This window comes from Pempheris klunzingeri, chromosome 19, assembly GCF_042242105.1.
Source record: "Pempheris klunzingeri isolate RE-2024b chromosome 19, fPemKlu1.hap1, whole genome shotgun sequence".
NCBI lineage: Eukaryota > Metazoa > Chordata > Actinopteri > Acropomatiformes > Pempheridae > Pempheris > Pempheris klunzingeri.
Genome location: NC_092030.1, coordinates 20,631,519 through 20,650,779, shown reverse-complemented (window position 1 = coordinate 20,650,779; position 19,261 = coordinate 20,631,519). Strand labels below are relative to the sequence as shown.

The 19,261-nt window shown below is 43.4% G+C and overlaps 1 protein-coding gene across 1 annotated transcript; it reads right to left on the bottom strand.

The window, feature by feature from the left end:
• Positions 1-1,547: 1,547 nt before the first annotated feature.
• On the bottom strand, positions 1,548-16,158 carry naa25 (N-alpha-acetyltransferase 25, NatB auxiliary subunit). Its single transcript, XM_070850267.1, has 24 exons — positions 16,081-16,158; positions 14,022-14,107; positions 12,721-12,859; positions 11,916-12,034; positions 11,719-11,793; positions 11,520-11,627; positions 11,031-11,109; positions 10,528-10,639; positions 10,335-10,424; positions 9,558-9,730; positions 9,345-9,457; positions 9,051-9,258; positions 7,932-8,021; positions 7,671-7,851; positions 6,769-6,868; positions 6,509-6,660; positions 6,287-6,412; positions 5,366-5,609; positions 5,168-5,291; positions 4,987-5,052; positions 4,805-4,902; positions 4,607-4,717; positions 3,729-3,869; positions 1,548-2,481 (listed from the first exon to the last, which is right to left on the bottom strand). Exons 1-24 carry the CDS (start codon positions 16,136-16,138, stop codon positions 2,359-2,361), a joined length of 2,916 nt encoding a protein of 971 aa, XP_070706368.1. The 5' UTR covers positions 16,139-16,158; the 3' UTR covers positions 1,548-2,358.
• Positions 16,159-19,261: the final 3,103 nt, after the last annotated feature.

Here is a 19,261-nt window from a genome sequence, read left to right as displayed (position 1 = left end):
GGGTCTGAGCTGTTTGTGACAGCTTCATAGAATATTGTACAGAGCTGCATCTTGGCTGAAAATAACCATCTGTACAGTCAGATCGGGCTCAAATACACAAAATCCTCTCAGTCTGCACTGAATTAGAAAACACACTGAATGAAAACAGGAATTTTAGTTGTAATTTCATCACTATTTTCCAGAAGAGTAAATGAGATCCACATGTGGGGCAGTATTTACACCTGTATGGCAAGCAGAAAGGGCCAAATATCATCACTTCATACTGTTAAAAACAAAAAAAGAGAAAGAAAATGTTGTAAAAAGCAGCATCTTGACAGTTTTACAGCTTTTTCTACCATAAAAACCTCCTTTTTTTATGGTGTTTTTTAAAAATAGAAACATTCTGTTCTGTTTGTGTAACAATTAAGCTCAAAGTTTGTGTAACTGTGCTTCACTGTGAATAAAGCCTGTTTTAATGGTAATCACCAGGGCACCTTAACTAGCAGCAGGTTTTAACAGAACATAAAAAGCAGGGTTTAACATTGCACGGAGAGAAAAGCAGCGTCCGGACAGTCTGAACACCTTTTTTTTTTACTGCATTGTGGCTGTAAAGCAAATAGAGAATGAAATGTGACAACGTTTGGCACTGTTTGCTTGCCATACATCTGATATCCTCAAGAGAACAACCACTAATGTTTCTCTCCTGCTCGGAAAACTTCCACCTGCTCGCTCGTGACTCGTAAGTGGTTGGACCACAGGCACAAAACTCAGATACCTCATTGGCATCTGCAGCTCGTCCGCCATTTTTGGGGGGGGGTCAGGATCCACAAGTAAAGAAACACAATGAGCACTGAAAAATGAAGACTTGACTACAAAAACCAACTAACGGTTTGATCTGAAACATGAGAATTTGGACTTAATACTGGCTACTGTGTTGGGCTGATTTTGTTTTGAAGTCTGCATCACTCAACACACTCTGTATTTGTTTACTAGCAGCTTTTGACCACCAAGCAGTGAAATAAAACATCCAAGTTTCTGCCTCTGTGGTCGGTCCACTCGTGGTTTAGTCCAATGTTGCACACACGTGATGTGAAAACACTCACATAACTAACACGCATGCAGCAGCTGGCGGATCTCATTTGCACTCGTGGATTTTGACAGTGAAATGTCGTCACACCAGAGTTCGAGGAAACGACACGATGTGAGAGGAAAACGTACGTAGATTTTGCATATGTTCCAGTCTTAAAAGGATTCTGAATATTTGATCCATGCCTGATTTTTTTTTTGTTTTTGTGCTGGAACAACCCGATTCCACAACAGACATGTTTACAAGCACCACTTCAACTGCTTATTTGAAGAAAAGAAAAGAAAAGAAAGGAAACAACAGCAGCAGACAATTCAGATTCTTAAAAATAAAAAAAAAAAACGTCCTGGGTATTTAGCTCGTCCCACCACTGCTCTTTATAATACTGCAGCTACAGAGGTGGCTCCACTTTTAGTACCAAAGCGACACACAAGATACACAAAGCAACAACAAAAAAAAAAAAAAAAAAAAAAGAACGTCAGAAAATAATTCTTGAAAGGGAAACTTCAGTCTGCAGGTAGTCAGGCGTCCACATTTCCACAGAGCTTCAGTTCATTGCAAAATTGTGCCCGTTTGCTCTCGACAAAGAGAAACAGCTGGAACAGCAGCACATCGACAGGACTTTCCTCCTTAGTGTTAACAGTCCCCGTGTGTGTGTGTGTGTGTGTGTGTGTGTGTGTCACTGTCGCTTTTACTTCGATTGTTCACCAGAAAAACAACGTGAGGAATAAAGAGGAAACGTAGCGGACAAACAGAATAGTGGTTTATTGTCTTATACTCTCAGTTAGTTCATGATGTGGTAGTTGCTCTTTACTATGTACAATAATTTATTAGATTAGTTCATCTAAAACTGCTTATTCATTTTTCCTAATTTGCGCCATTTGTTTTTCTTGCTTTTGTCCTCATGTTTTCACGTATAAACTCATGAGTTTACTTACAAGCTCGTGTGCTATAAGAGTTGCAAATGTCCCAGAGGTGTGTGTGTGTGTGTGTGTGTGTGTGTGGAAGTGAAAGGAAACGAAAACAAAAATCCAGATCGAGAGCTCACAAACGCCGAGGGAGACATACGCAGGAGGAGGGAGGAGGGGGGAGGGGGGAGGAGGAGGTCGGCAACGACTGTGTGCTCGGGCAGAGGGGGTGGGGGAGGATGGGGAGTCGGACCGGCGAGGAAAGCAGGACCCGAAGGTCGGTAGACGTAGACGTAGGCGGGACATCGGGGGGCAGAGGGTGGGGCGTATAGTCGTCTTTATTTGGGGTGTGTGTGTGTGTGTGTGTGTGTGTGTGTGTGGTGGTGCTCAGATCTTGAGGTTCTTTATAGTCTCTGCTCTCTTCTTGAGCAGGTCTCCCACCTCCTGTAGCGAGCGCAGGTAACTGCTCTGCACCTTGTCCATAGCAGCCTTCATAAACGAAGCTTCCTCCTGAAACACAAGCGCAGGAAACAGAGCTGCTGTCAGAGCCTCAGGTCCTACAGGCAGGTTCCAAACACGAGCATTCAACGTCTCTAAGAGGCACACTGTCCCTCAGTGAAGCTCCACTGGGGCACTTCCTTTCTATGTGAAATAAAAACTACCTTTAGATAGATAGACTTTACTGTCTGCCCCAGACGGTGACAGAAAGTCTCCTTTGACAAGGCTCTAACAATAAAAACAACACACAACAGCAGCCAAATATATGGACTGTTCAGTGTCTTATTTCATGTTGTTCAGGCTGGTTATGGGAATAAAGGATTTTTTATAGATGTTTTTGCAGGCCAGTGGGACTTTGTAACGTCTGCCTGATGGAAGTAGCTGGAAGGAGTGATGGATCACCCTCTGTGATCAGGGTGGCTTTCCTGATCACAGAGCGGTTGTACAGTAACAATACGGGAGAGTTTAGTTTTGTGTTTAGTGGAGAGGGAGCTGTACCATGTGAGGATGGATTCAATGAGTGAGGTGCAGACCAGGGTTCAAACGCCTCTGCTGACATTAAAAGTCCTCAGTTTCCTCAGCAGGTGGAGGCGCTGTTGTGCTGTTTTGTACACAGAGTCTGCATGATTTGCAAATGACAAGTTGGTGTCGATGTCAGTTCCCAGGTATTTAAAAACTTCTACCTGCTCGACAGACTGACCCTGGATACTGACGGGTGTAAAAAGGGGTGTCAGAGATTTACCTCTGCCCCCACAGCACAACTCCTTTGTTTTCAAGATGTTAAGCTCAACAGAGCAAAAGTTAGTTAGAGGAAATTAGCAAAAGTTTAGCAGCGTCTTTCTCGTCCTGTGCTGCCGTTTGTCTCCCTTCAGAGGGTTGTACTACGGAGTGAGGTAAGTTATCTCTTTTAACTAATGCTGCAAACAAACCAGGTTATGTTCAGAGTTTTGGCTTAAATCAGCTCCAAAAAGCAAAATTTTTAGCTGAGGGAAAATACTGTGAATGTAAATCCTGATGCAAACAGGTAATATTTGTAGTATAGCATGATGCTAACGATCTCTGAGGAAAGGAAGATTGTGGAGATGTTTTAATTTTTCACAATCTAATCTCATCATTGTCCTACACACTGATAATATAACATGAGAAAAGATTATCTGTGATGCGTTAATAAAAAAACAAGACTCTACTGTCTTCCACTTATTTTTCTATGAATGTAAATGTGTGTGTGAGAGGAACTGTTCATGTGTCTGCACACTGACCTGTGGGTATCCTTCCAAGCTTAAACTGGCCACTTTAAGAGCCGTCATGCCAGTCTCTTGACCCTTTATATACTCCAAAGCCTGGGCGAGCAGGTCCTGCAAGCTCCCCGTCAGCTCCTGGAACCCACACACCACCGCTGGCTGCAAGAGATCAGTGAGAGTTACCATTAAATGGGAGAGACGAAAGCCATTTCTGACAGGAATATAAGCTGCTCTGTCTTTCTCTTCATTTGCTTTAAAGCCAACAGACTCCTCCTGACAAAAGCAGGAGTTGCTGGTCTATGGCTGCGACTATGGGGGGAGAGTAGGTCCACTAACAGTGCTTGTTTTAGCCAGCAAGTGTCTGACAGCATTATGGAAAGGATCCCTACAGAGACAGACCTGTAGGATCCTTTTCGTTTGACTAGAAACAGCCGTGATGTTGCTCTCTTCAAACCCACCAGACTCCATTCACAAAAACATCATTTTAACCCACAGAACACAGGAGCCGTTGGTCTACTGCAGCCTTGATCAGTTAGTTTGTTTGAGTTATTGTGCGACTTTGGTGCTTTAAATGCTTACGTTAGACCCAAACTAGCATTTTAGTCCTTTGATGAAGGCAGCGGTGGACCAGCAAACTCCTGCACTCTGTGAGTTACAATTAACGTTTTTGTGAATGGAGTCTGGTGGCACTGAAGCAAACATCGAGAAAGACAGAATGGCTTCAGTTCCCAGTGAGACAGCACCAAACATTAACTATGGATAAGTACCTCATAAAACCCCACTTCAAACAATCAGAACTATCCCTTTAAGCATTCAGTGGACTGTAGCATCCTGCGTTTCTACTAGATGAGCCCACGCGTGCATGATGATGAATGCAAAGCGAATTAAAACTGTACCAAAGTTGTGTTCGCATCCTTTTTCTTCTTCTTCTTCTTCTGTAGACTAGTCTTGAGTGGTCGAAGGATCTTGGCACAGTGACTAGCCATCCACATTACTATGCACACCGTCTGTGAACATCGATACGTTACACCTTCAACACATCAGGCGTAGCACAAGAAAAGAAAAGCCTGTGTGTGGAAGCGGAGATGTCTCACCTCCACAAAGAAGATTAGGTTTTCTAATAAGGAGGGCCAGGTTTTTAATTTGCCCTCTTTCATTTCCAATAAATCCCCTTTGCATTTATTCAGTATTTCTGTGGACAGAAAGAGGAAACATGAAGCAGAACAGAAACAGAACAAACTCTGGTAGTTAACTGCAAATCCAGCTGCTAACTCACCTTGAAGCTGAACTACTAAAGATTTGAAACCATTACAGATCTGGGTTTGAAGCTCCGACGACTCATCTGAGAAGGCATTGGGGAAAAATAAAAAATAAAAAAAAAAGTGGAGTGGTAAGAATAAATGCAAAAGTCAAGGTAGTGATCCACTTCACTTCACTTCACTGCCGTCTCTTCTTACCGAGTCCGACAGTCTCCAGCTCCTGTAGGTGGACAGACAGCTGGAGCGCTGCGGCCTGGCACTGGCAGCTCCCACTGGACAGAGCCGGGGCCAGACGGGTGGAGGGTGGTCCCAGGAATGGATACTGCACCAGGACATGAACATTACGTTACTGATGCACTGATGTTTTGAATCCTGCCGCCCGTGTGTGAGACGTACCTGTGTGCGTTTCTCTGCTATCTGAGCGGCCGTCTGGAGAGTCTGGTTGAGCTGCGACAGCAGGCTGCTGAGGGTCGACGCCTTGTCTCCGACGCCGTTCTCGTTGGCCATCTCGGAGTTTTGCTGCGAGGGCGTGTGTCCCAGCGCCGCCAGGGAGGCGAGGAGGCGAAGAGTTAGGGAGCGTATTCTCAGCCAGACGGACTCCTCCTCTAGAGAGCGACGCCGGTGCTCCTCGGTTAATTGTCTGTGATAAGGGAGAGTTCATTACGGTGAGCGGACCCCGAAGTGCTGAGAGGTATTTTTGACCATTTTAACAAGTGTCTAATGCTCATAATACAGTAATGAACATGTTGAGATACAATAATGATTAATGATGATAGGATAAATCATTCTGATGTGCATCATATTAATTAAGAGGTCTTTATAAGAATGTCAGTTTGTTGTTGTTTTAGTTGGATCGGTGTCGAGGTCATACAGTCACAGCCTGACTGAGAGGAAACAGCCACAAGGCTTTTAACATTTAGCACCTTGCTCTTGTGCTACAGGTGGGACACAAATGTTTCGTTAATCAGGATCTTACAACTAAAGTGTCTGTTCTGCAGTAAGTTTTGGAAACCAGGGCTAAAATGCTGTGCAGTCCTGCATGAAGCAACACGCCCATCACCTGGGGGTTGATTAGTGGGAAAACTATGAAGCAGTGAGCCTCTGCACAGACTTGAGGTTATGTAGTCTGAGGCTGATGTTGCATGTCAGACCCCTCTTCCCCATTTCCTGTCTACCTTCACTGATAATAAATCTTTAAAAGACCAGCGTTACATCAGCGCCGGCGTCCTGTCCTGCTGTTTTACTCTCTTTACACAAAAACAGTTAGACGCATGTGCCTCTGTTTCAGCAAAAACACCATGAAATAATCACACACACCTCTCTTTAGGGTCCCAGCTTGTAAAAACGGTAAGGTCTCTGTTGTCCCTCATGTTATCCCAGGGGATGTCATCCTCCTCCGCCGACAGAGACATGGCCTTCACGCTCTCCTCCAGGCTCAACACGCTGGAGGACAAATCCCAAAACGACAACGTCTAAATGAAGAATTCAACTCCACAGCACGAGTCGCTATAATCTGAGAAGTGCCGAGTGTTTTCTCACATGTCGGCCTCGAGGAACAGGTCCAGCAGCATCCTCTCAGTGCGGACCTGGGCAAAGTGCAGCGATTGGTTCAACCTGTTCCTGAGAGCAATGAACTCTGGGATTTTCTCAAACGCTCCGTACTTATACGCCTGGATGATATACTCTGAGGTCTGGTGGAGGGAAAAGAGGGAAGCAGAGATAAATAAAGGAATGAACTGAACAAGGAAACATAAGAAGATGTGAATCTCATCTTTTAGCACAAAGTGAGACGGACTTACATCTTTCTGGTTGGAGTGGAAGAACCTGAGGGAGAAATTACAGGACTGGGAGGCTGCAGTGAACTGGCCCAACGACTCAGCATAACGTGTCAACAAAAACCTGGAAGTTTAAGAATAAAAAAAATGTTAAATAGTATTTTTAGTCAGTAAACGATGGCCTGGACTTGCATCTATCAAGGGTCTCAGGGAGGGAACTCACATATTTTTGGTGCTACTTGTAGGTGAGGTTGTATGAGGTATATTATATAGGTTATTCATAGTCAGTATATTACCCACCTTAGTATTTAGAGTATTTTCACTACTTTCCATCACTGTCACACAGCCCTTTCTGATGGGGAACTGAAGCCTCTCTCTCTCTCTTCAAAGCCACCAGACTCCACTAACAAATACGGTCATTTAGCCTCGCGGAACAGGGGAGTCATAAGTCTAGTGTGGTTGTTTGGTGTGTCTTTAAAAGGATTAGTACAGAACTGACTAATGTGTTAAAAACACCAAAGTCACACAATAACACAAACAGATCAACTAATCAAGAGAGCAGTAGACCAGCAACTCCTGTGTTCTGTGAGGTAAAATCACTGTTTTTGTCAATGGAGTCTGGTGGATTAGAAAAGAGCATAGGTGGATATGACGGCTTAAGTAGGAAAGAGCTGTGTGGCAGCAGGGTAAAGCAGTGAGAATATTCTACATAAGGCGTACACGTAGACTAAACTGATACCATTTTGGTCTACTGTAGGTAATACACTGATTATGAGTAAGTACCTCATACAACCACACTTTAAACAATCTGAATGTTCCCTTTAGATGAGCCATTATTACTACAGGACAAGTAGAAGGGATTCTGAGACGGTTGATAAATAAAAGGCACAGGTGGAATTAAAAGGAAAGTGTGTCTAAGTACGGACCCTATAGTGTCGTGCTGTACATGCTTGGCGTCCAGGCTGGAGTACAAGTCCACTACGGGCTCGAAGGCTCCCAGGTGACAGTAGAGGAGCAGCAGCAGCAGCTTGAACTGGGCGTTGGAAGGACTGTGAGACAGACCCTCCTGGAGGACGCCCAAACCCTGCCACACCATGTTCTCATCCCCTACAGCACACACAGCGACACCTTTAGAGACCGGCACACGGATGTGGGAGGAATCTGGAGGAGCAGGAAGAGAAACTCACCGGTCTCTGTCCATAAGTCGACGTATACGTGAGCTGCCATGAGACAATACATGTCGGAGAACTGCAGCTCCGTCTTCAGAGCGTTCTTCCCTGTTCAACAGACACATCAACAAGTCAGCCACTGTTCAAGTACCTGAGAGCAAAACTACTTTTTACAGAAAAGACAAACTTCTTAAGTGCATCAGTGTTTGGTTGTCCTTTATAGAAAATTGTGTAAAATTATGATTTATTTATTCATTTTCTTGGTACTTACACATTTTCAATGCTTGCTTCATATGTCAGTACCCATCTTGTTAAAATGACTCTAGTAACTCACATATATGTCTTAAATTTCAATAGACTCATGAAATGCTCAGTAAAATCCATGTTGTCATGATCATCATTAATAAGCAGCCTGAGGTGTAAACACACAACCTGAATGTTGTTTCACATGGTCACATAAAAGGACACTGGATTACTACAACACCGACCCCAAACTTGGAGGGTAACCTCAGTATTTTGAAACCTGGGTTTTGGAGTACGTCCACAAAAAGTGATTGTTTTTGCCACCGACAGGCGGCAAAGAAACTCTTTCTTCAAAGCCGCCAGACTCCATTGAAAAAAACAGTAATTTTACCTCACAGAACACGGGAGTTGCTGGTCTACCACAGCTAAACTTATCTAGTATTTCTAATAGAAATGCAAGTCCCCAGCTAACATGGACAGCGAGGTAGGCCGTGTATCCCCGGTGTCAGATCCACCGACACATGAGAGTCACTCAAGAGTAAATTACAAAGAGCAACATGTTGTCTGTGTCGTCGTTTCATCACATGCAAACAAAGTGCGTCTAAAAGAAGCCATTTATTGTCTTTTTTTTTTTTTTTTTTCCCCAGATGCTGTGGATTCTCACACCATGTATGAAAGGGACTTTTTGTTCCTGTGACTGTTTGGGAGGAAAACCCTAAAACTGATGATCTGCTCTGATAACTGCTGGAAGGAATTCCATTTTTCTTCTCCCTGAGCATGACAGAAGTTTCATTTTCCACTTTGTTGTAGGATTTTCTGCCTCTTTGCTCCGCGTACAATCCCATTATCCCACATCAAATGTAAAGGTCTTAGGATGAATTAAAGTGTTCCTACCGAACTTGAGTCCGTGACGATAGTGAGCTTTGAGCTCTGTGATGAGCCGCAGTTTCCCGTCCACGTCCAGAGCGTGATGCAGCCCGAGCGCTCGGCTCAGCTGACACACACACAAATGCCTCTGTAGCGCTTTGGTGTCCTCCGGAAAGGCGAACCCGTCCTCTCCCTGCTCCCCCAGAGGAACCGCTTCACTCAGGCGGTTGATGAACTAAAACGTTGAGGAGAGAAACGTGTTTCACAGCCAAACTCTTCGCTACGTCAAGTTTTAACAACACTGCTGCAGCTCCGTCCTACCTGAACATGTTGATCAGCAGAGAGAAGGTGCAGGTATATTTTTAGGTCGGTGATGCAGCAGGGTTTGTCCCCGAACTTCCCGAAGAACTGCACCATTAGCTCTAAAGGATCGCCTGTTTAAAGCCACATAAAGCCACATTGAAAGGCTGAAGCAGTCGGCAAACAACGAAACTCAAGAAGAGGGCAAAAGCAGCTGTGCAGTCCATGTTTTACCTAGCTGGCTTTCTTCGGGGCAGCCCCGTTCTCTCAGCCTGTGCATTAATTCAAGCCGAGCTAAATAGGGTCCTCTGAGTGAGCGAGAGTCTTTGCCGTCCTCCCCTTTAATTCTCTCCTCCACAAACCTCACCACCTCAGCCACAGTGTGATGTACCGATCCCTCCGAACAGCTGCGGACAGACACAAAGACACAGATCGATGCAGGACAGGATCACGCTCATCTACAGTCCTCTCTCTGGCTGCCCTCCAGGGTTTAGAGGTGATGAACACAGGAGCTCAGACACTCAAGGACAACTCAGCAGGTCCAGGTCCTGCAGGCATGACGTGTTCTGAGCCCGGAGTGCTTGGATGAAGGATGAGCTCTATTAATTAGCCACCTTGTCATCCCAAGACCAACACATTGCCTCGAGCAGGAAATATGGCTGAACAAGGTGCAATAAAATAATAATACTGAAAATATTTGGACAGATATTGTAATTTATGTCTCGATTGTAGGAAAGAATGGTATTGTAAATATTCCAGTGAAGTTTCGTTTAGTTTTCCAGCAGAAGGCGGCTTCTTTACAGACTATTTAAAAAAAAAAATAATAACCTTCAGTCATTTCATACCTGAGTGTTATGATTGGAAAATAAAACATTTAATTTCTCAGCTGCAAAATGTCCTGCTCAGTGCACATCAGATCAATATCTAAATATAAGCTGCCATTACAAAAATCAATACAACACACACACACACACACAGCGACACCAGAAGTCTAAAAACCTTTGTACTCACTGCTCGCCTTCTTCTGGCGGGCTCCACGACTGATCGATCAGGTGGAAGAGAGAGTCAAAGTAGGAGGGATAGAACTGCCAATCGTCCGGACTGGAAAGAGAAACACACAGGTGTGTGACTCATGCGTTCGTCTCTAGCTCATGTTCATGTTCACAGCAGTGTGGAGCAGCTACAGGTGTGGGCCCGTACTGACTTTATCAGCAGCAGCTTGTGGGCCAAGGCGTTGCACTCGGGCCAGCGCTGTAGCCTCTGGTAGAGCATCATGCACTTGTTTTCTCTGCTCTGCAGCTCGCTGGTCAGCTTCTCTGAGGGGAGACACGCAAATACAAGGTGAGGACTGCATGTGATTAGTGTGATATCACCATTTTATTAACTTCAAACTACTTCAATTAGCATTTGACTAAGAATAATATCACTGGTTGTGTTTATTGTATTTCATTTGTGGATTGCATCAATGTTTTTCTGTTGCTCTGCATTATCTGTGCATTACCTTGAGAATACCACTTCTAACCCTACACTCATTTCTGCATCTTACCATCCTGTTTGTATTTTTTAGCTGCGTAGCAAACACTGGAACATTTACAGTGATTCATGTGCATTGTCCTCACACTCCAACATGGAGGAACTTTCCTCAGATTGGATGATTTCTCAGGTGTTTCCAGGGACGCAAACAGAAGAACACACAAATACACCTACCCCCGAGTGGGCCCCTGATCACGTCGAGAGCCTCGACACACTTTCCCAAGCGCTCCAGGATCATAAAATACAGCTGCACCTACAGACACACACACACAAAGATGGAAGCAAACGTGAGCAGCAACTCTGAAACGATCATCTGGTGGTTATAGATATTTTCTTCTGGAAATGTCAGATATATTGTTATGTCATCATATATCTGAGGACTAAACATCATCAGATATTCTCTTTATGTAACAAAGACTGGGTGATAAAACAATAATGCTAATCTCGAAAGAATTTTCCTGAACAGAAACAAGTCAAATTAAATGTTGATAAACGACAGAGACGAGGATGAGAAGCGGCTCTGAGTCGGAGGAACAGGATCACGATGAGTAAAACTGCATGAACCACATTTCTAAAGACACCTAAACCTGAATGTGAGCGTTAAAGTGCAGCTTTTATAGCTTGTCCTTGAGTTCAACTACCATCACACGACACCATACCCACCTCTGCTTCTGCTTCAATCTTCTCCTCTTTGACCATTTTCTCCACCATGCGCTCCGCCAGAGGCAGGAACATGGTCTGGGCCAGTTTTTCATCCTGTGCCGAGATGGCCTGGACGACAAACAAACACGGCACACGTGTCACGCTCAGAACGATGACAACATTCAGCGTGAACGCCGGCGTCGTACGAGCTTGTCCATACCTGCATCACCAGACTCATGACGGACCAGAAGTAATACGGGTTCTTGGGGACGATCTTATACAAGGCCATCCCTGCCTGGAAAGGGCGAAGACGCAGTCGTCAGCATTATTCTGATTGTGTGTCCATCTTTCTTAATTACCAGTGAAGTAGAAAAGCCACAGCTGTCAGTCATGCGTGCTGGAGGGGAGCTTCCTCACCTGCTGCATCTTCTTGTACTCCCCCACGCGAGCGTACGCCATGAAGAGGTGAGAGTGATACTCCTCGCTGAGGGGGACCTTCTTCACTGCCGCCTCATACAGCTTGGTCACCAACTCCGCTGTGAACACGTGCAACATTTATAGCACTATTACGAGCTTGTGTGTGTGTGTGTGTGTGTGTTAGGTTTTGCATTTATTTAGTTTTTTAGTTTAAAAAAGTTGGTTTAATTTTAGAGGGTGTCAAAGAGAAAAGCAAAAGCACATATTTGGCAATATTTGGGTTTTGACTGGAAGATCTAAAGGTCTACTGTTAAAGCTCGCCACAGAAAATCAGCATCAATGATGAACTTCCTTTTCTGCAAAATGTGCTCACGAGTTTTTTAACTGCTGGGAAAATCCCTGGTGTGTCTGTGTTGACTGAAGTCACTTTCAGGGACACACACACACACACACACACTACACTTAAGGAGGCCGGTTAAAGGGCTGCTGAGGAAAAGAGGGTCGTCCAACAATCAGAAAATCAGAGGCTCCATCCCCAGCTCCTCCAGTCTGCATGTTTAAGTGTCCTCGGGCGAGACGCTGAACCCCAATCCCCCCCAAACCAGGATCCTCCTATGATGAGTGAATGTGCACGGAGCCTTAAAGGGCTCTGAGAAGCCGGACAGATGCTAGAAAGATGCTATTCATATAACACCATCATTTAATTAGGATCAGTTCACTGGGGTTGGATTTAGGCAAGTTGTGGTAACGCTTAAGGAAAATAGCACTAAAGTAAACGTGTGTGTGTGTGTTAGTGTGTACTCACGACGATGCATCTCTCGGTACAGTATAGTCAGAGCTTGTAGAGAGTTGTCGTCGGTGGGCTCTAGAGTGGCTACCTCCTGCGCCAAAGTGAACGCTTCATCCTGCTTCCCGGTCCTCTGCAGACCGATCGCCTTCAGGACCTGAAAGTACAAAGAGAAGGAGCTACAGATGGAGCGGTGGAGACAGAGGGAGTGATGGTTTGCCCTCACTACATGTCAGCAGCCTTAAACCAGTTCTTGGACAGTCAGGTGGTGCTGCGCAGTGCTGCAGTAGTGTTCAGAGTTCAGAATAACTAGACTTTTCCTAACTCCATGAGCCTGATGTGAGTACATACATCACCAGCTCCACAAGCATCAACACTTATCATGAGAGAGTATTCCTTCTGACTGTTGCCAAACTTTCCTTTTACGTTAGTTTTACGGTTTCTTGTTTCTCTAAAAATAATCTATGAAAGATTGAAAATGCTGGCGACAGCAGGACGGCCATCAGGTCACAGCTCTGACCCCTGCGGCGCCAGCATGTGTTCATCTCCGTCAAAGTGTCCTTGAGCAGACTGCAGCACTCCTTAGTAGTCTGGTCAGGTGTGAGCGAGCGTGTACACAATGTAGAACATAACACGGTAATGATGCACAATAATGAGAATATTTAATGGCCAATTTGTCTTCAGCCTCTCAGGTTGGTTAAAACACATGATAACGACTCACAACATTATAAATAACACAACAAAAATTTAGCAAAGTTTGAAAGACTTCTTCTTTGTCGCTGCTGCGGCTCTAAAGCATCTTCCAGGTTGTGCAGGAGACGAACGGGATCAGACACAGTTTGTTGGGCTTTTTCTTTCACCTGCATTTTACATAAACATCCCAGTTGTTTCTGCTCTTTCCCAATAAATTTACTGTCCATGGTTGTAATTCTAGACAGTCTTCTTCACTTTCAGCAAGACTTCTGTCATCTGTCGCCAAGATGTTCTTGCTTTTATCGTCGGAATCCAATTTCCTAATTAGAAGGAAACGCTGAGTTGCTTTTTAAAAAATGTATTCTGTGTAATCAAAAAAAGGTTCCTAAGTATCTAAATTCCTCACCGCTTCAACAGGCAGCTCATCAATCAGAGCAGGTGGAAAATAACGACAGGCAATGTGGTGACTGACGATAAATGAGAAAGTGGCTTATTGTGCACTAGTGGCTGTCTAGTATGCAGATATTCTTAGATCCATACAGACTAGACTGTGTGCCAACAGCGGAAAAAGCTTCCCAGAAAACAAAAGCTAAACTTTCAGAGAGAATTATTCGCTCGGCACCCACCTTGGCGCAGTGCAGGTCCTTATGTTTCTTCAGCAGTTTATCTGCCTGCTGTATTGCCATTTTATTGTTGCCATTGTCCAGGTAGTCTGTGGAAACACGAGACACAACGTTATTACATTAATGATGCTAATAACTGTATTTATCAGACTTGAATTTATTATTATATATATTATTATAACATATTGTGTGTATTACCATGTAGATCATGAAGATTTAACAATTATTAGACCGACAGAAAACTGTTCTGAAACTATTTTGATAAATCGATTAAAACATTTTATGGTTCCAACTTCTAAAACATAAAAATGTGCCACTTTTCTGTTGATCAGACAACAGAAGCAATTTGAAGGCATTAACATAACTGTATACAATCCAGTAATAAATTAGGATGTACATATAGATATACATACGAATGTTTAGCAGCTGCAGCATTAATGATTCTTACATATTAATAAATCAATAATTGTAATCCAATGAGATAATTTTGCTATTAAACAAGAAAATCTAACATTTCTTGGGTTCAGCTTCCTTCTGTTTTTTGTTTTATGTCACAGTAAACTGGTAATTCTTTACTTTTTAGGACTGTTTGTCACACAAAACTAATTTAAGACATACATTTGGGCTTTTACGCAACTCTAATTGACATTTTACTCAATTGTATTAGCTTTTATAGACCTAACCAAACAATTGACCTGCTAATTTGGAAATAATCTGCAGATTAAAGGATAACATGTAGCCTCCATGTGTGTTTCTGAATGGTTGCTGAATGCTGTGCATGCAGTCACACACACACACACACACACACACACACACACACACACACACACACACACACACACACACGCACACACACACACACACACACACCTCAGTTCAACCTCCTCAGGACAGCTGGGTGCCAAAATTAACCTTGTCAGACAGACACTGTGATTATGTCATGTCTATTCTCTCTGTTCGAACTCCCATCGCAGAACAAAACCAAAAAGTTGAGGAAAAGCTGCAGAGATTTCAGATGCACTGGACATGATGACTTAGTCAGACCCAGGGATGATCAGCTCATGGTCGGCTGCCAGACATAAGCAGCACCTGAAGCACCAGGCATGGATGGAAACGACTAAAGAGACATCACACTGCTTATTTATGCATTTTCATTTAATTTCACTGCGGCTGCAAACCTCACTGCTGCTAAATGCATTCACAAAGCTCCCGACAAAACCTGTTCATTCTTAGTTTAAGTCCCTTTAATGCCGCAGTAAAGTCTGCAGCCATGAAGTAACAAACAGCAGCTCAACAGATGGGACACCTCGCAGTTTTTCTACATACTTTTTTACACAAAAACACAGAGAATGTCCTTTATTTCCGTTATTTAGGAGCACACTGTTGAGCCCTCTGAGCAAAAGCTCCGTGAGCTGTGACAGCTCCATGCTAGCAGGCTAACTAGCAAGGAGTTAGCTTGAAGCATTGTCCTTACACTATTATGGACCTAATGCTAGCTGGAAGCTAACCGTGTGATACTTAGCAGACTCAGACTGGACGTGGAAAGATAACAACAACAACACCAGTACCTGTCAACCTGAGGCACACACCCGGCTCTAGTGAACAACTTTTCTTTTTAACATTCACACAGTTGCAGCACGTCTATGAGCTGCCTGCCTAGCTAGCTAGCTAGCTAGCTAGCTGACACATTAGCACGCTAGCTAGCTGTCAAATAGCGACCGTTAGCGCTTCGACTTTGAGAACCGGACGACAAAAATGTCCGGATCATCCGGAGAGAAAACACCACCGAGTTTAGCTACAGGTTCAACACGCAGGACACATGATTTAAACCAGAGACCCGTGGGGAGCCGTGTCCCGCCCCGGCTCGGTGGCAGACCGGGTAAGGTGCACTGTCATTGGGCGCTGCGGGCAGCAGAGTCCGTGGTCGGAGCTGGTGGGGCCGCAGCGCTGCCCCCCGACTTCACCACCGTCTGCTTTAAAAACAGGCACCGGCACAGAGCGCAGAGATGTCCAGCACACCTCCAAACAAGCACAAATATGTAACTGCCCATTGAGTCCTCACCGTAAATGGGTCTGAGCCTCCTGTCGTTGGGATCCTGCACATGGCCTCTCGCCGCCATGGTGGAGTTTACCTGCTGGGTAAATGTTCACGCATGCGCAGTGGGAGCTGCCTCTAGGAGCATTAAAGGATTTTTCTGTCTGCAGGCTTAAACGTGTTCATGGACATATTCTGACATACCAGCACTCAGGGTTATAAATGCATTAGGGAAGCCTGTTTCCATCACTCTAGTGGCAAAAATAGATCCTGTAGGTCATTACAATGTAAAAACTTTCAGGATATAATGACTTATTTATATCGACACAATGAGAAACTGTCTCTAAATTATGATCTTGGTATCTCAAACTAGCAGAAACTCTCAGAATAGTGATTTAGTATTTCAAAATACTAACTTAGAACCTCAAATTGATGGCTTGGTACCTAATATATTGACTTAGTACCTCAAAATATTGAGAAAACGTCTTAAACCTTCTCATATTCATGACGTAGTGTCTCAAAATAATGAGAAAATGTCTCAAAATAATGGCTTAATATCACAAGTCATTATTGTGATGAAGTTTCTCATCGTAATTACTAACAGGATCCTTTTTCCATCACAGAGGCAGAACAACACTCCTCTTATATGTTCTATAGGGTTTTTTTCACTCGCAAAAAGTTGAATAACTTGGTTAAAGGTCTTAAAATGATCTCTTCTCCTTCTGCCTAATTAAAAAAAACGATCAGAATCAACTGGTGGAATGTAACTCAGGTGATGTATTTAAGTACAATTTTGAATATTTGTACTTTCCTTGAGTATTTATACTGTTTCAGTTCGTTTGATCTTATTCTCATTTTATCTGCGTTGTATTGTTTGATTTTCTTTTGTAAAGTTTATTATTGTTGATATTATTATGGTTATATTATAGGCAACTATATTCTAGGTTATATTGTAATACTATACTATATTATGACATTTCACCTTATAAATCATAATGTATCATGTTATATTAACGATACATGGACTTGGTTTTCTATATTCTGCTTCCATTGCTTCATCATATCAGGTTTTAATCTGGTGCACTGATCACATAGACCTGCTGACTCTGCTGCTGCTGTATTATTCACACACATGTAGTGTCGGGGTATTAAGTTGTTTAATTGTGAGTCAATGAATAAAACATGAAGCGTGCAGTTTAGTGTGCAAATGCTTTTGTATTGGTTCTTTATTTAATTGGTCTGTGCTGAATTTCACAGCTGCAGATCAATAAAAGTTTCTTACTTTAGTCAGTACTGTTAAAGGTAGCAGTGGTTGATTCAAACATGTATGAAGTAAAATAAATGTATATTTTATTACATTTCTAATCAGGAGCCACATTTTCTCACTTTAGGAACTCAAAAACTTGTCATATTTCCAAACATTATAAGCAAATGTTTCTGTCATGACAGGAAATACTGACCATCGCTGAGAAACACACACAAACAACAGACAGGAAACAGCACATTGATTCTCTTATTTGTTCAAATTTATTAGATATTCTGTTATGTTCCATTGTCTAGACCTTCTGCCACAGCGTGAACGCCGTGAAAAACCAAAAAAAAAAAAAAGGAACTAATCGTATTACATTCACTACTAATTCCCCTGAATTTTGCCTTATCAGAAAAGAGAAAATTGAATACATTGTGAATCTTTGTCTTTCAAAAACAAAAAAAACAGAAAACATGAAAGAAAAAAAAAATAAAACAGTAGATTTTGCAAGTGCTTATTCATGATTACAATAAAGAAAACAGTATTTTGGACTCCCTCTGTTCCCTAAGCTTCTACCCCTCCCCTCACAGTCATACCCTGGCTGGCATCACTGGTCATCCTAAAAAAACTGTACATCACACAGCCTACTCTAGCCTACGGGGCGACTCCCCCTCACCCCCAAACTCGGCCAGACTTTTCACTCCTCGTCGCTAATCTGAGGTCCAGCTGGACCCGGTTTGATGCTGAGGAGGAGCCGCCCGTTTAAAGGATTTCCCTTCTTGTCTGATGCAGTTCAAGAGCTTCTCAAAAAGCGCCGATCAAACGGAGGATGATCAAGACGAGAGAAAGGAAAATGCAAAGAATAATAATAATAATAATAATCATAATAATAAAAAATAAAAGTGTTGAGCATGCAGATCCAAATCTAGACTTGTTTTAGTAAATCTCTCTGATGATATAATGGCTCCACGTCATGCTTGTACAGGTGTGAAACAGTCCAGAGGCGTCCTGCATATCTCCACACATCCGTCTCCTGGCTGTACATTCACAGACGCGGATGAGGTACAGTTCAGACGGGCAGCGCGAGGACGACCTGCTCCGCTTCACGCGCTCAGCACGCCGTCCACACGGCTGACCTCACCTGCTCCGACATTATGACTCGCTTTAAGTTCCTTTTAGCAGTACAGTATTGAATGACAGACCTGACAACGCTTAGTAGCTGTGAAGAACTGCATTCAAGTCCGTGTTTGTATGTACAGTTTGTCTATTTCTATAATTATAAAGTACACTTATAGCTCTCTTTTAACCTGTCCGACATCAACCACGCACAGACGAAACCTAAACACTCATACCTGATCGAATAAACCAAATCTTACATCACAGCTGCGTCACTGCACTAAGCTACGTCATGATCATTAGAAAACGTCACAAAATGATCCCACCTGGAGCCCCGAGAGGATCTGCATCACACTGGAAATAAAAGACGGCTGTGAAGTGAGAGCTGTGATAAACGGCTGCAACCTGGAGTCAGTGCAGCCCAAAGAAAAACAAAACAAAAGAGGAGAAGAAGAAGAAGAAAGCGGTAGTGATGCAGGGAAAAAGAGCAAGCTAAAGATGCCACCTGTTTGTTTTCAGATCAAGGCTCACACTAGATCACCCAAAACCGATCCTAAAAAGGGTCAAATGCTTTTAACCTCTGCTGAAGCAAACAGTCCAGAAAAGTTCAGACTGACTTCATACTTTCTTGTAGTTCAGGTAGGTGAAAAAAAAAACAAAAAAAAAAAAAAGAAAGAAAGAATCCCTATACATGATGAGAACAGAAAATAAAAAGTATACACCCACACCTGCAGCACAGCATCGCAGACCTGCCTGGACCCATCAGCTCTGTCGGCTGAGAGAGGAAGCGGTAGTCCCAGATAGAAAAAGAAAAACTACCTTGATTCATGCACGCGGCGACGC